Source organism: Callithrix jacchus, chromosome 1, assembly GCF_049354715.1.
Source record: "Callithrix jacchus isolate 240 chromosome 1, calJac240_pri, whole genome shotgun sequence".
NCBI classification, from domain to species: Eukaryota; Metazoa; Chordata; class Mammalia; order Primates; family Cebidae; genus Callithrix; species Callithrix jacchus.
The window spans coordinates 215,582,647-215,605,178 of record NC_133502.1 but is presented as its reverse complement, the minus strand read 5'-3'; the positions used below and the strand labels follow the sequence as shown (position 1 = coordinate 215,605,178).

At 51.0% G+C, this 22,532-nt stretch overlaps 1 protein-coding gene across 19 annotated transcripts in view; it reads right to left on the bottom strand.

The window, feature by feature from the left end:
- The window catches only part of TBC1D22A (TBC1 domain family member 22A), a 508,739-nt gene extending 486,509 nt beyond the window's left edge, over positions 1–22,230 (bottom strand). For all 19 annotated transcript variants that reach the window (XR_013524311.1, XM_078343890.1, XM_078343911.1 and 16 more), the window contains exon 1: positions 22,009–22,230. Coding sequence is in view for 18 of the 19 variants with exons in the window: in XM_078343890.1 (XP_078200016.1) it covers positions 22,009–22,070 (62 nt within the window). In the remaining variant the exon portion in view is untranslated. The remainder of the gene's footprint in view (positions 1–22,008) is intronic.
- Between the last annotated feature and the right edge of the window lie 302 nt (positions 22,231–22,532).

Genomic DNA, 22,532 nt, shown 5'->3' with positions numbered 1-22,532 from the left:
GTGACAGCAGGGGCCTGTCACTACAGGAGCAGAAACAGGAGCCCACACCTGGCCTTCCTTCAAAGGTCCAGGAGCCCAGTCTCACCCCTCACTCCACACAGGAAGACCGGAAACCCAGAGAAAGGAGTTCTAAAGGGTTTGGCCCCTTAGAGGCTTTGTTAAGACTTGTCCTTCCCAAAAAAAGCCAGTGAGGAGAATTACATGATTTCAGAAGAAAATTCTAAAGTCAACATTCAAATGAAAACATCCCATTTATTTCTGCACTCATCAGAGTGAGCTGGTTTCCATTTCAAACTGAAAAAGACACCTGAAAGCAAAGCATGGATCCCTCCTCTCAACTAGGAAGGACCTACATGGCAGGCGCTGTCCTGGGTGCTGAGGACACAGACACCAAGTGTCGTGAACCACAGGGAGGTCCCAGTGGGAGCTGGGGCTGGGTACTTTCACCAAAGGAACGAAACACACAGAAAATGGAAGGCACAGGCCTGTCGCCACCACGCTGTGTGCCACTGCTCAGCTCCAGCCACTCTCAACAGCCTCTGGATTGGCTCAACCTGCCTGTTTCTTTGTTAATATCGCAAACACTGCAAACAATAAGGCATAGAGGATAATGGCAGTAGTTAACAGAGATCAGCATTATTCTCAACCCTTAATGTGTTAACTCCTTTAATCTTCTGCAACCCAGTAAGGCGGGTATGATTACTCTTCCCCTTCTAAAGGTGGAAAAACTTAGGGACAGAAAGCTTAAGTCGCCTGCCCAAGGTCACCCACACGTGGCAGGCTGCAGAGCCAGCCAGATGACATATACAACATAAGGAATACCCACACAGACACCACCCAGAGACTCACTTCCATCAGATTCCAACAGTCTGTCACATAATAGAGTTGAAACCCTCCCCATTCTGCTTCTCCGCCTGTCCCCTCTGAGGTAGCTACCAGTATTTGACATTTTCCATTTCATGTAAGAGTTTATACTGTTATGGAAGACATGTGGATCTCTAGGCAACATATGATCTTATTCTGCACATTTGCAAAGTTTGCATTATCATTTCATACATATGTATCTTTTTGCAACTAGATGTTCCCTCAAGATTGTTCTTTGTGTATGGATGCTAATGCATGCAGCTCCAGTCTTGTTCTGTGGGGTTTCACTGTGTGAAAGCTGGTACTTTAGTGGTAAACCAACTTTTCAAAAGAAATTTTATGGCCGGGCATGGTGGCTCACGCCTATAATCCCAGCACTTTGGGAGGCCAAGGCGGGTGGATCACGAGGTCAAGAGATCGAGACCATCCTGGTCAACAAGATGAAACCCCATCTCTACTAAAAATACAAATGTTAGCTGGGCATGGTGGCGCGTGCCTGTAATCCCAGCTACTCGGGAGGCTGAGGCAGGAGAATTGCCTGAACCCAGGAGGCGGAGGTTGTGATGAGCCGAGATCACGCCATTGCACTCCAGCCTGGGTAACAACAGCGAAACTCCGTCTCAAAAAAATAAATAAATAAGAAAGAAATTTTACATGGAAATGCCAAACAGGTAAAAGCAGAGCTACTCTGGTGAAGGGGGAGAAGCAGGAAGCCCCCCACATGCACTGGCCCTGGCCACTCAACAGAAGGAGAGAGGAGAGGCAACTTCCAGAACCACAGCAGGACTTCAGGGGGACACAGAAAGCTGCTGGTCTGGTTATTTCCTTCAATAAAAAGAAAATTAACAAAACCAAAAGACAGCTCTCTGAGTACATGAATAAAACAGACAAACCTTTAGCTTGACTGAAAAAAATAAAAGGGGGCCGGGCGCAATGGCTCATGCCTGTAATCCCTGTACTTTGGGAGGCCAAGATGGGTGGATCAGGAAGTTAGGAGACAGAGACCATCCTGACCAACATGGTGAAACTCCATCGCTACTAAAATACCAAAAAAAAAAAAAAAAATAGCTGGGAATGGTGGCGCACACCTGTAGTGCCAGCTTCTCAGGAGGTTGAGGCAGGACAATCGTTTGAACCCAGGAGGCAGAGGTTGCAGTGAGCAAAGACTGCACCATTGCACTCCAGCCTGGTGACAGAGCGAGAATCTGTCTCCAAAAAAAAAAAATAAGAAGAAAAAGGAAAAGTAAAAAGAGAAGACTCAAATTACTGAAGTCAGAAATGAGGGAGAAGACATTATTATCAACCCTAGAGAAATAAAAAGAATTGTAAGAGAATACTATGAACAACTGCATACCAACAAATGAGATAAATCAGATAAAATGCACAAATTCCCAGAAAGATACACAGAACTGAAACTTACTCAAGGAGGACATGTAAAGAGGCTGAATTAGAGGCTGGGCACACTGGCTCACGCTTGTAATCACAGCACTTTGGGAAACCAAGGTGGGAGGATCACTTGAACCCTAGGAGTTCAAGACCAGCCTGGCCAACAAAGCAACACCTCACCTACTAAAAACCAAAAACCTAGTGGACATGGGGGCACATGGCTGTAGTCCCAACTACTCAGAAGGCTGAAGTGGGAAGATCACTTGAGCCCAAGAGTTAGAGGTTACAATGAGCTATGATGGCACCACTGCACTCCAGCGTGAGCAACAGAGCAAGGCCCTGTCTCAAAAACATAAAAAATAAAAGAGACTAAATTAGTAATCTATACACTACCCACAAAGAAAAGTCCATGCCCAGATGGATTCACTGGTAAATTTTACCAAACAGATAAAGAAGAATTAATGCCAATTCTTCATAAATCCTTCCAAAACCTAGAAAAGAAGGTGATCCTCCCCAACTCATTCTGTGAGACTAGCACTTACCCAGATACCAAAATCAAGCAAAGACATTACGAAGAAAACTACAGACCAATAATTCTTACAAATATCCACATAAAAACCCAAACTCCTAGCAAACCAAATCCGACAACACATAAAAAGGGATTACATCATAATCAAATGGAATTTATCCCAGGAATGCAAGGTTGGTTTAACCACCAAAAATCAGTTAGTGCAATACACTATACTAACAGCATAAAGGACAAAACCCGCATGATCATCTAAATGTGTGCAGAAAAAGCATATGATACAATTCAGTACTCCTTCATTATACAAATTCTCAACAAACCAGGAATCAAAGGTAATCTTCATCTTGATAAAGAGCATTCACAAAAAACTCATAGTTAACATCATACTTAATGGTAAAAGGCTGAATATTTCCCCCTAAGCTCAGGAACAAGACAAGGATGGGACGTGGCTCACGCCTATAATCCCAGCACTTTCAGAGACCAAGGTGGGGAGGATCACTTGAGCCCAGGAGTTAGAGACCAGCCTGGGCAACAAAGTGAAACCTCTATCTCTAGAGACCTCTATTTCTACAAAAAATCATTATAATGTGGGGATTGCTCCTGCGAAGGGCCCTTGACAGGACCCTCGCCATCTTGAGCTTGAGCCCATACACGTTTCTCCTCTCCTGGAGGCTGCTGAGCTAAGGGAAAGGAGGAAGTCTAGTTGCACTGATTTTATAAACATCAATCTTTGCCTCTGACATTAGCAACAGAATGGCTGAGCTCAGGCCTTATGGTCTAATGAGACATTGTATGGGTAGACATTGTGTGCCTCCTAGTTCCTTCTCTGCACAATAACTGTATGACTTCATTTACCTCTGCTAACTCAATCATATTGTTTGCATATGATCCTATATGAATAGGCAAGAATGACATTTGGAAAGGTCCAGCTGTACCTTGTTAACAATCTTACTTGCTTGCTTAACTGATTTTAGAAAAACACGTTTAGATTTACGACCCCCTTTTTGTAAACTTTATTGTCCCTTTGCTGTACACCCTTTGATTAAGAGTCATACTTTCTGTACCCCTTTTCTTGTGATTTATATTCTTGACTTTATTTCAAGATACAATGGAATGTACGTCATTCCTCAAACACTGAAAGGTATATAACCTGTAGTTTGCACAAATAAACTTGCTGTCTTGGCACTTCTTGCTCCGGCATTGCCTGGCAGTCCTCCAGACCCCGCTCTCTATCTATCTTTTCTTCCGCGCACTCCCTCTTCCAGGTTAAGAACACTTGAGTGGGGCTGACGCTCTCCGCTGGTCAGAAGCCCCCCCGGCAGACGTGCCGGACCCCCACAATTAACCAGGCATGATGATGCATGTCTGTGGCCCCAGCTACATGGGAGGCTGAAGCAGGAGAATCCCTTGAGCCCAGGAAGTTGAGATCAAGGCTGCAGTGAGCCGTGTTTGCAAAACCGCACTGCAGCCTGAGCAACAGAGCAGGACCTTGTCTCAAAACAAAGCAGAAAGTACGGACACAAGCTACAACATAGACAAATCTTGAAAATATTATGCTCAGTGAAAGAAGGTAATTACCAGAGAAATGCACATTGTATTATCCTATTTATTTGAAATTCCTAGAATAGACAATTCTATACACAGAGAACATAGATTAGTGGCTACTTAGGGACTAGGACTGGGAGGAGGGCAGGGGTGATAAATGATACGCAAAGTTTTTAGAGGCAATAAACATGTTCAAAAATTGATTGTGATGATAGTTACACAAGTCTTTGACGACACTAAAAAACCACTGCATTATAGACTTTAAACGGGTGAAGGCAGCTGTGTGTGAAGTTACGTGGGTGAACTGTGTTATATATGTATCTCAGGGAAGATGTTATAATTTTTTTTAAGTCAATTCAGCTTCTACCTGGCCCTCTTGGGTTCCTGCTCTTGAGACCCAGCTACCCATTCTCTGAAGACACCAAAATTAGCCACCAGGATCTCCCATACATACACATTACAAGCCTCAGCACCAGCTGAGGGCCCGGCGGACTGCCTGCATCACCGCGAGACAAGTCAGTGAATCAGCCTTGGTGTCTTCCTAGTGAGGCTCCAGACACCACGGAGAAGAGTCAAAACATCCCCACTGCGCCCCTTCTGAAGTTCAGACCCACAAAACCCAGGAACAGAATCAAATGCTTGCTCCGTGCCAGAAAAACAACAAAAGAAAGATACAGCCTGCTTAGATCAAGCACAATCTATCTGTCACGTCCTTTTCCTGAAATGTCCTGGATGTCTTTCTGACACTGGTAGAAAGCTTTCAGGTTTCAGAATCCAAAGGCCCAGGTTCAAGGCCCGGCTCCAACACTTACTAGCTGGTAGTTTTAACCAAGGAAGTGTGCTGAGTTTTAGTTTTCTCATCCTGGAAATGGGAACAAGGACGTGTACGAAATGAGATAACCATACATGACAGCAGTTTGAGTAAGTGACCTGCAACCAGCAGTGCAGTACGCTGAGATCACAGCACTGTACTCCAGCCGAGGTGACCGAGCAAGACTCCGGAATCAAGAAAACACTGTATTAACCAGCCGGGTATGGTGGCTCACACGTATAACCCCAGCACTTTGTGAGGCTGAGGCAGGAGGATCACTTGAGACCAGGTGTTCAAGACTAGCCTGGGCAACATAGTGAGACCCCATCTCTAACAAAAATATAACTTTTAATTGAAGGTTAACAGCAGTGGGTAAAAATAGCAGTGAGTGCAACAGGGAAGAGTGAGAGAAAATATAAGTATGGAAAAGCAATAAATCCAGCTGCAGTGTCCTCAGGATCATAAAAGAAATGAAACATTTACGATTAAGTGCTTCTCTGCATTTCACATACATGGAGCCAACCGGCTAGTCTTCTAGTCAAATTCATTTTATGGCTAATCAACCTCTCTTCTCCAAGCACAGTCATTACTCGGTGCCCCTTAGGGTTCAACAGCAGCTTTCTGAAATATGGACTCGAATTAGGAACTGAATTTACCATCCAGCTCGTTCTAACACACAGTGATGCTCCCCAGATTTATAAAATACATTCAGAAGTGAATTTTCCAAGGAAATTAACTCTCGTGGGCTCTGATTCCACCCCCCACGCTGTCCACGGCGGCGTCTGAAACTCGTGCCCACCCTGAGGAGTCAACAGCAGAAAGACGTGGTGCCTCGGACCCAAACCAGAGGGTCTCTGAGGCTGTCCCATCCCTGACCCCCACACCACTCTGACCGGCAGTAATGCACGCGCGGCCCTGCAAGGCTCCCAGCTATGCAGCTCCCCTTCTGGGCCACAAACCCCCTCCTACGGGGACTGGACTCTGTCTCAAGTCACACTCCTCACAGTCCTCAGAGCACTGAGAACCCAGCAGGGACTGAGGCAATTACTGGGTAAAATGGACGTCTCTTGAATAGGTCTTGGAAACAGCATTTTTACAATAATTTCTCCCTCACTTAATGAAAGCAATGTGTGTTTATTATAGAAGACAGAAAATGGCCGGGCACGGTGGCTCATGCCTGCAATCCCAACACTTCAGGAGGCCGAGGCAGGCAGATCATGAGGTCAGGAGATTGAAACCATCCTGGCCAACTTGGTGAAACCCCGTCTCTACTAAAAAAATACAAAAATTAGCTGGACGTGGTGGCACGTGCCTGTAATCTCACCACCTCGGGAGGCTGAAGCAGGAGAATCACCTGAGTCTGGGAGGCAGGGGTTGCAGTGAGCCGAGATCATGCCACTGCACTCCAGCCACGCCCACAGAGTGAGACGCCATCTCAAAAAAAAAAAAAGAAAGAAAGAAAACAGAAAATCTGAAGGAAATGGGAGTATTTTGAAACTATCACAAAGAGGTACAGTCATGCACCACATGATGACATTTTAGTCAGCAACAGACCACATAACGGACCACGGTCCTGTAAGACTATAATGCAGCTGAAAACTTCCTATCACTAGTGGCGCCGCAGCCACAGTTACATCATCGCACAAAGCATACACCCCAGAGTTTGCAGTGACGCTGATGTAAGCAAACCCACTGCACCGCCAGGCCTGTAACAGTACGGCACATACGTTATGTATCGTACGTAACACTTGATCATCATGAACAACTATGCTACTGCTTTATGTATAGTACTAACTGTAGTATACTTCTTTTTTTTTTTTTCTTTTGAGACAGTGTTTTACTCTTGTCATCCAGGGTGGAGTGCAATGGCGGGATCTCGGCTCACTGCAACCTCCGCCTCCCAGATTCAAGCAATTCTCCTGCCTCGGCCTCCTGAGCAGCTGGGATTACAGGCGCCCACCACCATGCTCGGCTAATTTTTGTATTTTAGTAGAGACAGGGTTTCACCATGTTGGTCAGGCTGGTCTCGAACTCCTGACCTCAGGCGATCTGCCCACCTCGGCCTCCCAAAGTGCTGGGATTATAGGCATGAGCCACTGCACTTGTCCTGTTGTACTGTACATCATTATTTTAAAGTATGCCCCTTCTATTTATTAAAAAAAAAACAGCTGTAAAACAGCCTCAAGCAAGTCCTTAGTCCTTCAGGAGGCACCCCCAGAAGCAGGCACCGTTATCGTGGGAGATGACAGCTCCATGCATGTCACAGCCCCCGAAGACCTTCCAGAGGGACAAGACGTGGAGGTGGAAGACGGTGGCACCGATGGTCCTGATTTTGTGTAGGCCTAGGCTAATGTGTGTGTCTGTGTCTTCATTTTTAACAAAAGGTTGAAAAAGTAAAAAATAAAAAATTTTAAAAAGGAAAAAGCTTACTGAAGAAGAACACTGCAGGAAAACATTCCGGTACAGCTGCGCCACGTATTTGTGTTCTGAGCTATGTCTTATTACAACGGAGTCCAAAGTTTTTTTAAAAATTAAAACGTTTATTAAGATTAAAAGTCACAGTAAGCTAAGGCTAATTCACTACCGAAGAAAGAAGGCGTTTTTAATGAATCTAGGAGGGCCTAACTGTAGACTGCGTGTGAAGTCCGCACAGCAGACAGCGACGTCCCACACCTTCGCATGCGCGCACCCCCCGTGCACTGACCCACAAGGCCAACCTCCAGTCCTGCAAGCGCCCGTTACGCCAACTGCCCTACGCACCACGCCATTCGCCCCACACACTACGCCATTTCACCTTTTATACTGTGTTTTTACTGTACCTAGTCCATATTTAGACATGTTTAAATAAACTAATACTAACCATTGTGTGACAACTGCCTGCAGTATTCAGAACAGTTCCATGCTGTGCAGGCACGTGGCCCCGGAGCAACACGCTGTGTCACCAAGCCTAGCGTGCGGCAGGTGACACTGCCGCGCATTTCTCACGAGGTGTCCCGGTCACTAAGGGATGCAGGACTTTCCGGGCGGCTCCGCCATCCTGGCAACCACCCGTCAGCGAGTCCATGCCCCCTCTGTCCTTCTTGCTACTCTCACTCAATCCCTTCCCTCCCCGGCTTCCCCTCAGGACTCACCACACGAAGCCCTTTCTTCTTTTTCCCCCGTCTGCCTCCTGCCAGCCTCTCCAGATGCCCCAGACCCTTCTATGTGTTCCCTACTCTGCTCCCCAAAGCCAAGTCCTCAGTCCTCCTTTCTTCTGTCATGAAAAATCATGCTCCCCGAGTTCTTCCACCCTAGTAAACGGTTCTCCAAGCAGAACCACTGCCAGCTCTCAGCCACGAACCCACTACCTCACGTCAACAGGTGCCCCACAAAAATCAGCTGTGCCACCTGCCACTCCTCACACTCACACCCACTCTTTGGTCCCCGCCCTCGGACAACACCACTCTCTACCCATCACGAAAAAACAGACAATGCCCTCGTCCCTGCCTCACACCTCTCCCCTGAGGCCCCTTCTACTGGCGGCCCCCTGGCTCCCACTGGCCTGTGTCCTGGCATCGAAAGCCCTTCTGTTCCCACTGTCATACATCAGTGCTCCATTTTCTCTCATTCCGACCATGTACCTCCTGTGACAAGCTCCAGAACTGCAATCCACCAACAAAGGGGCCACCCTCGTCTCGTCCCTGAAGCACACCACCCACACTCAGTCTCCACATCCTCTGGGTCACCTTGGAAACTCCCACACACCTCTCCTCTCCTCTCCATCCGCCCTGGCCCCGGCCCAGCCCTCATCCTGAGAACATGACAGCTGCCCCAGCTGCCGCAGATCTGGCCTCGGCTGTGTCCCCCGGTGCCCATCAGAGGATGGTCACTCCCCAGCTGAATATCCTTCAGGGTCTTCCTACAGCCTCAGGGAAGAACTCGGCCCCTTTCAGGTCCTGTGAGGCCTGTGCAGGGCCCTCATGCCCCTCCTGGCTCACACACCCCGTCTGGGGAGGGCTCGTTCTCTTCTCCCACCTTTTGCAATGTGTGGCACAGCGTCAGTTTTTAGTATCTACTGAACCAACTGAACGGCAATCACTTCCTGACAGTCCCCTCCTCTCTCCCTCCTCTCTTCCCCATGGCCATGGTTCTCACACTAAATCCCGGCTGGCTTCATCCCACCTGTGCCATCTGTGCCAACTGTGCCCTCTCGGACCAGCTCTGTGACCCGAGCCTCTGTCTCTGGTGCACAGCAAGAGATCAATAAATGGTAGTAGGGAGTCTGATCAGGCCGTCCCTGTTCAGAACTGTCCCCAGCTTCAAGCCGAAACTCCTGCAGCCACCATCCTGAACACTGACCCTCACCTGCCGTCCACGACACAGCCGCAGCCACGCTCACCGTTTCCAGCACACCTCTGTTCTCAGGTAGCCAGCGACTCGCCAGGCTCCCACACAGACCCTGTCCTCCTCCTCATCCGGCTGTGGTCAAGCCACCCCGTGCCAGGAAGGCCTTGCCCTTGAGTGTACAACACACCCCCACACCCCAGGTAACCTTCAAAGTCCACTTTAATGTCATCTCACATCCTCCGTGAAAACTCCCCTTTCCTTGCTCAGGCTGCCACAGGGCTTCCTGGCCCCTCCGTGGCCCGCCTGGCACCAGAGTCCTTGAGGCAGAAGCTCCTGGCTGGTCTACCTCCCTCAGCCAACAGAAGCCCCTCAGTAGCAGGAGTAACACCAGGCTCACCTTTGCACACCCCCAGGGCCTCGTGTGCATGCAGAGCGCACCCCACAACTGCTTGTTACATTGAATTCTCTCTCCTCCTCACCATGCAAATATCTGAATGAGCACTTTAAAGGCAAGCCATATCTTCAAGGGACGAAGCTCCAAGAACACAGACATCCCCTCACAACAAAACCTAGCTAGGTACACCCTCTTAAAAACTCCTGGCCTGCTGGTAACGCGGCCTAGTCTATCAGCTATTTAAAATCATGACGACTTAGGAAGGCACATTTGGCTGATACGTACACAGCTATGGTGGCTCTAGTGACTGGTTTTGGAACAAAAAAACTAACTTAGTATAGAGACTAATTCTAAAAGAAAGCAAAATGGAGCCCACAGCCAACATTCCTCTACCAGTCATTCCAGAGGCAGCTGTGCCACGCAGGAATCACCTACTGCACCATCAATAAACCTGAGAACCTGGCAATGGCCAGACCCAGCCTCTAAGCAGGAGAGGTGGCACTCTGTGCTCTTCCTCCACCTGATGAAGCAACTCCCAAGGCCCCAGACATGAGCAGGAAAATACTGTCATAAATTCTATACAACTGTGATTGTCAGCCAGGTGCCATGGCTCACGTCTGTAATCCGAACACTTTAGGAGGCCAAGGCAGGTGGATCACAAGGTCAAAAGTTCCAGACCAGCCTGACCCACATGGTGAAACCCCGTCTCTACTAAAAATACAAAAAAAACTTAGCCTGGTGTGGTGGCGGGTGCCTGCAATCCCAGCTACACGGGAGGCTGAGGCAGAAGAATCACTTGAACACAGGAGGCGGAGGTTGCAGTGAGCCGAGATCACGCCATTGCACTCCAGCCTGGCCAAGAGAGCAAGACCGTCTCAAAAAAAAAAAAAAAATCAAAAAAACCTGTGATCGTCTCCAAACCTTTCTTCCTCCCAGATCCCATCTGAATTCAGAAAGAAGCAAGGCCAGATCTCCCCTTTAATCCCGACACCAACAGCAGAACGTAGGAGTCCCAGCCAACTCGCTGGCCTTCCCACCGCAGACACTTTCAGGTGAAAACAAGGGCAGCAGGCGCACCAAGCCCTCTCGCAGGAGCTGCCACCCCTAAGGGAGCCACGGTGACAGCGAGGCACTCACCCCCTTTCCACGACCAGGTCCTCCTCCCTGCCTCTCCACACATCCCAAGCCACTGACGGCTTTCCACCAAGGATCCGGAGTTCATCCAGACAACTGCAATGAACATCACTTGCCTCATCTAGGTGTAAGCCTTAGGGCCAGCAAGCCTATTTTACTTCTTAGTTTAGTAAAAATGTTTTGTTAAAGAAGGCCCATTTCAAACCAGCACAGCAAAGAATACAATGCCCAGATAGAGAGCTGCACAGCACACTTCAAAATTCTATCCAGGCCGGGCGCGGTGGCTCACACCCGTAATCCCAGCACTTTTGAAGGCCGAGGTGGGCGGATCACCAGGTCAAGAGATCAAGACCATCCTGACTAACATGGTGAGCCCTGTCTCTATTAAAAATACAAAACTCAGCCGGGAGTGGTGGCGTACACCTGTAATCCTTAGCTACTCAAGAGCTGAGGCAGGAGAATTGCTTGAACCCAGGAGGCGGAGTTGCAGTGAGCTGAGATCGTGCCACTGCACTCCAAGCTGGGGGCAACAGAGTGAGACTCTGTCTCAGAAAAAAAATAAGAAAAAATTCTATCCAGCACCAGCCGGACTCCACTACACACAGCACACATGAGAAGGAAGAGGGTGGTGGGGGTGAGGCAATGCTCAAATGAGCCCAAAAACGAGCAGGCACACCCAGGAGGGACCAGTGGGAACAGAGCTGGTGCAGTCAGGGACCCAGAAATATTAGAGACCCCAAAGCTGGAAAGGGTTCTGCCTTGGATGGACCTGAGGGCGAACCCAGCCCATCCACTAGAAGCTTGGGGCCTTGAGCACAGGCCTACTTTCCCCACTGCAGGCCGTGCAGGGAGGGCAGAGTCAACGTGGACAGGGTGCCCAGCAATGCCCGGCCCTGCCCGGGGGCTGCCATCAGTAACAGCACAGACGTTCACAGCCTTTACTTCCTACTCACTAAGGGAACACACAGCTATTCTAGCAACTGGACTTGCAGGGGCTATATGCCCCCCCATGACCCTTAGCACTCACGGTGGAATTTCCATGTTAATCGCCAGAGAAGAGGAAACATTTCAGAAAGGGGGAACCAGAAGTCTGGGGATACCCAAAATGAAAGTTCCCCTCAGCACGGCGCCAGAAATGGGAAGAGCCCAGGCTGCCCTGCTCTCTCTGGGCCTCCTGACACTTCTGCCTCATCTGCAAAGAGAACACCAGGGGGACCTGGGAGAAGCTGCTCACCTCACTCCAGAAGAATCCCCAGCAGACTCTGCTGAGCTCAAGAAGCGCGGTTTTCCCCCAGCCTGGAGTAGCCCGGCCTCAGGCTGAGCTCAGCAGGGCTCCAAGGGCAGGCAGCTGCCTGAGTTCAAACACAAGGGTGGGGCTGGGGGTGATGGGGGATGGGGACCACCTCCACCCAGGCCAACCTACAGAAGGATCAGATTCCTGGTGGGTGAGTCAGCTTTCTCTGTAATAATTCCAGCACCTGTTAAGTCCCCCAGAGCATGGAGGAGACAGGGATAAGGCTGTGACGGTTAAGGGCACAGACTCCTCATCCTCAGGTTCAAACCCCAGCTCTGCCACTTACAACTGTGTGGCTTTGAGCAAGTGACTCAGCTTCTGAGTTTCCTCATTTGTAAACTGGGGAGCACACAGTACCACCCCCAGCTGCTCTGAGGACTACACGGGTGGTGGCATGAAAAGTGCCTGGCCCGAGGGAAGCATTCCACAAGCAATCCCTAGCGTGAAGTGTGGCGCCAAGGCCTCGGCCACCTCAGTCCCGATTCTCCTCCACACCTGAGCACTGCAGGGAACACCCACCCTGCGCCCGTTCCATACACAGACACACTCCCCAGACTCCTCAGGAGAAAGAACCATGCAGGCGCAACATCCTGCGCTCCCAGGGCCGAGCACAGTGACATTCCCCACCCTGTGCAGGACACCGGCTCCTGGTCCTGGGCTCCCCACTGCACCAAGAAGCATGGCACGATGTGGATATCCACAGCTTGTGTTCAGGGGGTGAAGGGCTGAGCTGAGGAGGGCAGAGACCCTGAGCCTGCCAGAGGAGGAAAGGAAAGGCAGGTGTCACTCTCAGGCCGCAGAGCCAGGACAGCACCGGACACCTGAACACTGCCCTTGTCCTAGCCACGGGCAGGCTGCACTAGACTGTGGCCATTCAGGGAAAGAAAAACAAAGATGACATCTTTTCAACCCAAAGGCCCATTGATCAAAGAATAGAAGAAGAAAGTATGGTGTGGCCCGGCAGTGAGGCCCACGCCTGTCCTCCCAGCACTCCAGGAGGCCGAGGCGGGTGAATCATAAAGTCAAGAGATAGAGACCATCCTGGCCAACACGGTAAAAATACAAAAATTAGCTGGACATGGTGGCGCACACCTGTAATCCCACCTACTCGGGAGGCTGAGGCAGGAGAATCACGTGAACCCGGGAGGCAGAGGTTGCAGTGAGCCAAGATCGCACCACTGCACTCCAGTCTGGCGACAGAGCAAGACTCCGTCCCAAAAAAAAAAAAAATTGTGGGGTGTGTGCGCGCGCGCGCGCCCACACGCCCACATATGTGTATGTGTATATATAAGCATGTTTATATGCGATGGAATACTCCTCCCATAAAAAGGAATGAATTAACGGCATTCACAGAGACCACAACTCTAAAGTAACTCAGGAATGGAAAAGTAAACATCACCTGTTCTCACAAGTGGGAGCGAACAGCTAGGGGCGGTGGTTCACGCTTGTAATCCCAGCAGTTTGGGAGTCCAAGACGGGCGGACCACTTGAGGTCAGGAATTCAAGACCACACCGGCCAACACGGTGAAACTCCATCTCTACTAAAAATACAAAAATTAGGCAGGCATGGTGGGGTGCACCTATAATCCCAGTCACTCAGGAGGCTGAGGAGAATCACTTGAACCCAAGAGGCGGAGGTTGCAGTGAGCTGAGATTGCAGCACTGCACTCCAGCCTGGGCAACAGAGAAAGATTCCATCTCAAAAATAATAATAATAAGAGAAGCCTAAGCTGTGGGGATACAAAGGCATAATATTGACACAGCGGACTTCAGGGACTCGGGGGGAAGGGTGGAAGGGGAATGAGGGACAAAGACTGGGTGCAGAGTGTACTGCTCAGGTGATGGGTGCATCCTAATCTCACAAATCACCACGAAAGCACTCACTCCTGTACCCAACCTCCACCTGCTCCCCAGTAATCTATGGAAATAAAAAACTAAAAAGAAAAGAGAAAGAGGCACGTGGTCTCCCAAGTCCAAGTCATGTTCTCCTGAATTCCATGACCTCCCACGGTTCCTCAAATACACTTGGGGGCAGCGGGGCACTTCCTCCTGCTCTCATTACTCAAATAATCCAAAACTGTCAGGGATTATTTCATCATTTTTGTCTTCATTTAAAATTAACCCAGACCCAGATTTACTATATCAGACAAACATGTAAGAGAAAGAGCATACGATTCGCCTTCCATTTATTTTCAGGATGTTTCTGGACAAAACAAATTTAATAACAGGGAACATGACCACTGAAAAGAACAAGGAAAAGGAAGTCCACCTACAGCAAAAACTCCCCCAGCAGCTCCAGAGGCCCCAGCACAGGAAGGTCATCTCCACTCACAAACAAGAAGAGAAACGCAACTCTCGGGAGCACACGATCGCTGGCTGCCGGGACAAACGGCCCAGCTTCCCCAGCACGGAAAACAGGAGCGACGGTTTTTACCAAGTAAACAGCCTCTTCAAACCACAAGCAAGGTGAGGCAATTGACAAACACACAGGAAAGCCAGGCGGCCAGAGGCAGAGGCAGGGCCCTGTTTGGTTCCTAGGCCTCAGCAGGACACAGGACGTGGGAGGAGCCCGCAAGTTGACCACAATCCCCGGCTTTAAACGTACTCTTGGAGGTTACCCAGGGACCCCCACCCCAAGGTCACTGGCCAAGGTCCTCCTGCCCACAGCCAAGCAGGACTCTGCTGAGGGAGGCGCTGGGGCCACCTGCAATTCTTCCCTGTGGGACAGACCTCGACACAGTCCCCCACTCTTCACGGCTGCTGTACCAAATTACAACTTACTGGCTTAAAACATGCAGGTATTGTCTCAAAGTCCTGAGGTTGGAAATCCGGCATGGGTCTAATGAGACAGGTCCAGGGCTCAGCCAGCCACGTTCCTTCCGGGAGGCTGCAGGGGAGACCCCGTTTCCTGCTCACTCCAGTTGTCAGCAGAATTCAGCTCCTGGCAGGCACAGGACCAAGCCCTTGCTCTCCTGTTAACCATCAGCAGAGGCTTTCCCAGCTTCGAAGAGCCTCGCCGCATTCCTCGGCATGTGGCTGCATCCTCCAACTGCAAAGCCACCACTGCAGATGGTGGCTTTGCAGTCCATCCCACGCCGGCTCTCCCACCACTTCCAAAAGCTCACGTGGGTGCACTGGGCCCACCGGGCAACAGGAAGGACAATTCCCCATTTCAGGTCAGCTCATCAGCCACCTTAACCCCCTCTTCCATGTGACATAACAGACTCGCAGGGGTCAGGGATGAGGATGAGGACACCTTGAGGGGGCCAATATTCCGCCTACCACAGCCCCATCCCCCAAGGCCAGCACCCTGGAGGTCATCACAACCCCCAAAACCCCATCCATCAGTGAATCCTGAGAGCGCCATGCGTACCCTGAACCTGCCCACTCCTCTCCAGCCCCACAGCCTCTGCGCCTCGGCCTCCTCACAAGCCCACCAGCTTCCTCTCTCGCCCTCTCTTCAAGAGTGACGAACAGAGTCACCGCATCACCCCCTCCCACTTAAAACCCTTCAACAGTCTCTCGTGGTTCCTAGGACCACGGCCCAGATCTTCACCACGGCATGGAAGCCCCACGAACTCTGGAGCCTGCTCACCTCCCCTCCATGCCCCTCCCCAGGCAAGCACTCCCCACAGGAGGGGGCTCCAATACACCCACCCCAACCTCTGCAGCCAGTTTGGCTCCTGCTCTACAGCCAGGCCTCAGCAGAAGCGGGCCCTGGGTCAGGAGGACATGACCATTCCACCCAGTTAGGATCCCGGGACTCTGCCAGCATCCCAGGGCTGCCACCTGCCCAGCACTGCAGTCTGTGCACAAGTGTTCCCTCCAGCCGCAAAGGGCCACATGGATTGCTCAGCACTCGGCACAGCCCCTGGCACAGGAGAGGAGCTCATAAACGTTTTCTGAATGAATTCATTATCCCCTATAATTCCCTCCTTCCGCTGAGGACGGAGGGTGGCCTATTCAGCTGACTACCTCACCTGCTCACAAACGTCTCCTGGCTCCAGCAGTCTATGCTGAAGGCCGTCGGAGCCACAACACTAACTCCATTCTGCTCCAGCTTTACCCAGCGTCCACAGCCTTACCATGCTCGTTTTGGGCCTTTCTTGGCACCACGCCACTTTCATACACACACACACACACACACACACACACGGAGTCTCACCCTGTCGCCCAGCCTAGAGTGCAGTGGTGCGATCTCAGCTCATGCAACCTCCGCCTTTCAGGTTCAAATGATTCTCCTGCCTCAGCCTCCCAAGTAGCTGGGATTACAGGTGCCCACCACAATGCCCAGCTATCTTTTGTACTCTTTTTTTTTTTTTTTGAGATAGAGTCTCACTCTGTCACCACGCGCCAGGCTGGAACTGGAGTGCAGTGGTGCGATCTAGGCTGACTGCAACCTCCGCCTCCTGGGTTCAGGCAATTCTCCTGCCTCAGCCTCCTGAGTAGCTGGGATTACAGGCACACGCCACCATGCCCAGTTAACTTTTGTATTTTTAGTAGAGAGGGGGTTTCACCATGTTGGCCAGGATGGTCTCAATCTCTTGACCTTGTGATCCGCTGCCTCAGCCTCCCAAAGTGCTGGGATTACACTTGTGAGCCACTGCACCCGACCTATCTTTTGTATTCTTAGTAGAGATCAGGTTTCACCATGTTGACCAGGCTGGTCTCAAACTGCTGACCTCAGGTGATCCCCCCGCCTCAGCCTGCCAAACTGCTGGGATTACAGGCATCAGCCACCGTGCCCAGCCGCCATCATGCCATTTTCAAATATCATACTTCACACACCCCAGCAGCCTGCATACCCTCTGTCAGCAGAGCATACCCTGCCAGGCAGAGCTGAGCTAAAATAGCAAACATCAGACCCACACTGAAAGACAGCCTGTGTTCTCAGGCCCAGTGTGCTGGGATTTCGTCTTGGCATTGAAAGTGAAGTGTGGCAAGAATTCCAACTGCAGCTGCAGAAAGCAGCAGCCCTTCCGGAGCCAAGAGAGTCAGCGGCCCAGACAGTCAGACGGAACCTTCAGACTCCATTTTTTGTGTGTATGAGATGGAGTCTCACTCTGTTTTTCAGGCTGCAGTGCAGTGGTGCAATCTCGGCTCACTGCGACCTCCACCTCCTGTCTTCAAGCAGTTCTCCTGCTTCAGCCTCCCAAGTAGCTAGGATGATAGGCACCTGCCACCACGCAAAGCTAACTTTTGTATTTTCAGTAGAGATGGAGTTTCACTGTGTTGACCAGGCTGGTCTCGAACTCCTGACCTCAAGTGATCCACCCGCCTCAGCTTCCCAAAGTGCTGGGATTACAGGGATGCCAAACCTTCGGAGTCTTATCACCTACCTACTATCTCTTGCCACCACCGCTGCTCACCTGGATGCTGTGGCAGCCTGGCCTCTTGATCTCCCTGCTTCTGCCCTTGCCCAGACTCCCGACACCACCAATCTGTCTTCACAGCAGCCAAAGACATCCCATTAAACCTAATGCAGACCGTGCCACTCCTCTGCTCAAAGCCCTCCAAAGGTGCCCCATTCCGCCAGAATAAAAGAACAGTCCATGTCTTCACTGCGGTCATGAGGCCTTACCCCCACCACCCTTCATGACGCACCCCGTGTCTCCCCTTCTCTCCGCTAGACCCACGCCGGCCCCAGCTCCTCTCCTCAAGCACGCCAGCATTGCTCTGGGGCCCTCATGGCTCTGCACCTGCTCACCCCTCTGCCGGGACCACTCTTCCCAGCCTCCTGGTGGGCCTATTCCCTCACCTCCTGCAAATCTTTCCTCAAATGTCACCTCAGCAAAGAGCTCCTTCTCACCACCACAGCTGCCACGAAGCCACCTAGCCCTCTTCCCAGCACTGTTTTGATAGCAGCTGTCAGCTTCCGACAGTCAACTCCATTTAAGTGTGTTATTTATACCCTGCTCCCCCTGCACTGTAAGCTCCGGGAGAGCAAAGATCCGGGCCGATGTTGTTCACTAGCATCATCTCCGGCAGCCAGGGCCGTCCCTAACACACGCTGCGGGCTGAATACTTATTGGCTGGATCAGCGAATCATCAAACTCTCAACAGTGGTCTAAGAAGCCCATCACTATTCTCATCAAAGAGAATTGTGCTAAGCCAAAGAAATCTCCCCATTTGCCATAGCTGCCTAAACCACATGCAACCCCTTCATGCTACAGATACAGAGACGGATGGCCCCAGGCCAGGCACGGTGACTCACGCCTGTAATCCCAGCACTTTGGGAGGCTGAGGCGCGGTGGATCACAAGGTCAAGAGATCGAGACCATCCTGGTCAACATGGTGAAACCCCACCTCTACTAAAAATACAAAAAAGTGGCACGGGCCTGTAGTCCCAGCTGCTCGGGAGGCTGAGGAAGGAGAATTGCCTGAACCCAGGAGGCAGAGGTTGCGGTGAGCCGAGGTTGCACCATTGCACTCCAGCCTGGGTAACAAGAGCGAAACTCCGTCTCAAAAAAAAAAAAAAAAAGAAAGAAACTGATGGCCCCAGAGGTAACCTGGTGAAGACCGCTACTGGAAAAAGAAGGCCAGAATCTAGACCACCCAACTCCTAGACAGAGGTCTATCTACCAGACCACACACCCTGACTCAACCAGAAACAAAGTTTCTAGGAAAGCATCAGCCAAATACGCAACCGAGGACCAGGGTGCGCGTGGACCGGGGTCTACCAGCAAGACCACCTCTCCTGCGGTGTGGGACCCTGGCCAAACCACTCCCTCTCCAGGATAATCTGGAAGACAGTTTGGAATAAACACCACTTAGCCATACTGACAATGCAAGAATGAGAAGGACACATTTCTTAAACTTGTGGATCTCACTGATGAAAACAAGCACATATCAGGAAGACCAGTCGGGAGTTCGAGACCAGCCTGGCCAACATGGTGAAATCCTGTCTCTAATAAAAATACCAAAAAAAAAAAAAAATTAGCCAGGTATGGCAGTGGGCTCCTGTAATAACAGCCACTTAGGAGGCTGAAGGAGAAGAATTGCTTGAACACGGGAGGCAGAGACTGCAGTGAGCCGAGATCACACAGGTGCACTCCAGCCTGGGTGACAGTGTGAGACTCTGTGTCAAAAAAAAAAAAAAAAAAAAATAGGAAAACAACCATGGTAAACAACTGAAAGAGCTGGCAAAACCACAGCAACCTGGCTAGGATGTCCACCAGCACTGTGCTTGTGCGGGTGAAGATTAAAAAGACACTCAGCTGGTAGATACCGCCACCGTGAGGAAAACGGGCATCCCTTTGCGACTCCTCCTTCAGGGAAGAGTTCCAGCCTGCCCCCTGAAAAAGCAGCACTGCCAGGGACCTGAGCCATAGGATGGACAGGGGACACAGAGGCTTCACAGGCCTTCCTGAGGCACCCAACCTCTCCTCCTTCTCCTGCCCTCCTGGGCCACAGCGTTGAACAACCCTCCGAGACTCCGGCTGCACAAAGGCGCTGTGGAAACTGCTCTCAGAAGTGCCTAAGACACAGAACAGCATCGAAGTCAGAGGGAAAGCAGAGTCTGTCTTCGGTAATTCAGGTTCACACAGAAGAAAGTTAGAGACTGTACTAGTCTCCTGCGGCTGCCGTAACAAACTACCACAAGCTGAATGGCTGAAAACAACACTTTCATTCTCCCTCAGTTTTCAAGGCCGGAAGCCCCAATCAAGCGGTGGTCAGCAGGGCTGTGCTCTGTGAAGCCTACGGGCGAGCGCCCTTCCTTGCCTCTCCTAGCGTCTGGTGGCTGCCAGCTATCCCCAGCGTTCGCTGGTTTGTGAATGCACTATTCCAATCTCCGTTTCTGTCTCCACAGGCCCATTTCCCTGTGTCTCTCTGTGTCCAGATTTCCACCCTCTTATAAAAATACTAGTCTTTAAACTAGGGCCCAGCCTCATCCAGGATGACCTCAGTTTACCTCGATTCCTTGTGCAAACACCCTATTTCCAAATGTCACATCCCAGGGGTTCCATATGGACATAAATTTGGTGGCAAGAGGCAGGGGAGGGGGCACACACTATTCAACTCAGTGTAAGGACAAATTACCAAGAGCCACAGCCTTCAATCCAAAGGTTGAGTCGCCATTGAAACTCCACACAGCAGCTGTGTTATTCTTATATCTCAGTTGATTAAGAATTAGAGTTTAGACTGATGGGGAATCGAGACCTCAAGACCTAAAAGTAACACATTTTAACAGTTACACCAACAGGGGGCTCCTCTTCCCTGCACTCTATGTTGGACAGCATGTGTTCCTGTCACTACCAGGACCTCCTGTCCACCACCATTCCAGAATCTTCACTCATCTTGGACCCTGACACTGGTTTTGTTGAAAGCTCTTATTGTTCTCGAAACTCCACAGTCCGCTGGAGTCAAACAGGGTCTCTGGCCACCTTTGACGACGCCCTTCATTCTCAAAGTCACTGTCTCAGCAGTCAGTAACTCACTCTGCTAACTTCCAGATCACTCTTAAAAGTAAACTTTTTTTTTTTTTGAGACTGAGTTTCACTCTTGTTGTCCAGGCTGGATTGCAATGGCGTGATCTCGGCTCACCACAACCTCCACCACCCGGATTCAAGCCATTCTCCTGCCTCAGCCTCCCAAGTAGCTGGGATTACAGGCATGCGCCACCACGCCCAGCTAATTTTGTATTTTTAGTGGAGGCTTGGTTTCTCCATATTGGTCAGGTTTCTCCATGTTGGTCAGCCTGGTCTCAAACTCCCAACCTCAGGTGATCTGCCCGCCTCGGCCTCCCAAGGTGCTGGAATTACAGGTATGAGCTACTACACCAGGCCAAAAGTAAACTTCTCTAACTAGATGCAATAAATTGCAAAGTTCATCGTTCAAACAGTAGTATTTATTATGAAATAGGAGTACAAACCATTTCACTGTGTTTATGAAGGACTCTACTCAGACTCATTTTAATATCACGATTCATAATTTTCAGCATCCCAGGCTTCAGCTTTGGAACAAAACAATGTTTTGAAATCTTGACGTTTGCTTATCTCTGATCTGTTTTCCCCAGTGGCTGATGTTATCCTAGGTACTCTTCACGAAACCTCTCATTCCCTAGGGCCCTGGCCAGAGCTTAGCACCACGGCAATCAGACAAGAACTCTGGAGCTTTCGAGCTGTAAGCATCTAGAGTGTACCCAGGTCATTTCAAGCACTTAATTTAAAAAACAAAAAATGCTTCTTGCTAACGCAGTATAAAAGTCGGTTTTGAGACCAACAAGCGGAAACATGGAAACTCACAGGGAAACTCTCCCGCGCTCAAGGCAAGAGCAGCAGCCCACAAGAGACCAGAGGCAAATCAAGTGGGTCAAAAGCACCACGCCCCCTGCAGAAACCGATCTCCCCAGCAGGCACGGCCTCGGCCCGGCCAGCTTCCGGACTCCACCAAACTTCACAGCATGACCCGAATCAGTTCCTACCAGCCTCCCCAGGGAGCCCAGGAGTTTCTCGGAAAGGAGCCTGCCAGTGTCAGGAAAAATGCTGACAGCTCCTCCGCGTCCTTGCAAGCCTCGCTCCTACGTGCAGCCACTGTCACCCCCAAACCCCACGCTCACACCTCCGAGTCCCCCAGCGCCCGTCACACCACGCAGCACTCTGCTCAGAGTCCAAGTTGCCCTCTCCAGACCCCCGACTCCACCACCCGCAGCCCAGGAGGCAAACGCGGCCACCTGACCTCTGACCCCTGACCCCTGACCCCGACCTGGCCCACCCCGTCACACCCACCTGCCCGGGAGCTTGGTGTTGCTGCGCTTCCAGAACTGCTTCCTCGCCCCGTCGCTGGCCATGGCCCCTCCTCATCCCTCAGACCCGCGGCCCAGACACTCCGAGTGCGGCCGGCCCTCCCCTAGCGGCCCTTTCCTGTGCCCCGGGTGGCCCCTTACTGGACCCGGGACTCCGGAGCGTAGAGCCGAAAGACTCTTCCGCCTCCTTCCGGAAGTTGTGCCTGCACTCTCCCGGAAGTCCCGCCTAAGTCCCAGGTGGCGTGTGACGCAGGGCGCCGAACGCCTGACGGCATTAAAGGGCGACGCCGCGCGACGCGCGCGTTACGCCACAGGCATCGCGGAGGAGGAGGAGGTAGTTCTTTCCAATGTTTGGTTGAGTTTGGGGCTCCCTGCTCGCTCAGCCGGATCTCGGAGCGCGTCCCGAGCCGGCCCAGAACGGAATGAAGCCAGACACGCCGTTCCCGGCCCAGCAGCGGCAGGATTACCCAGCACTGAGTGAGGGGCAGTAGGTACCACGGGGGTGAA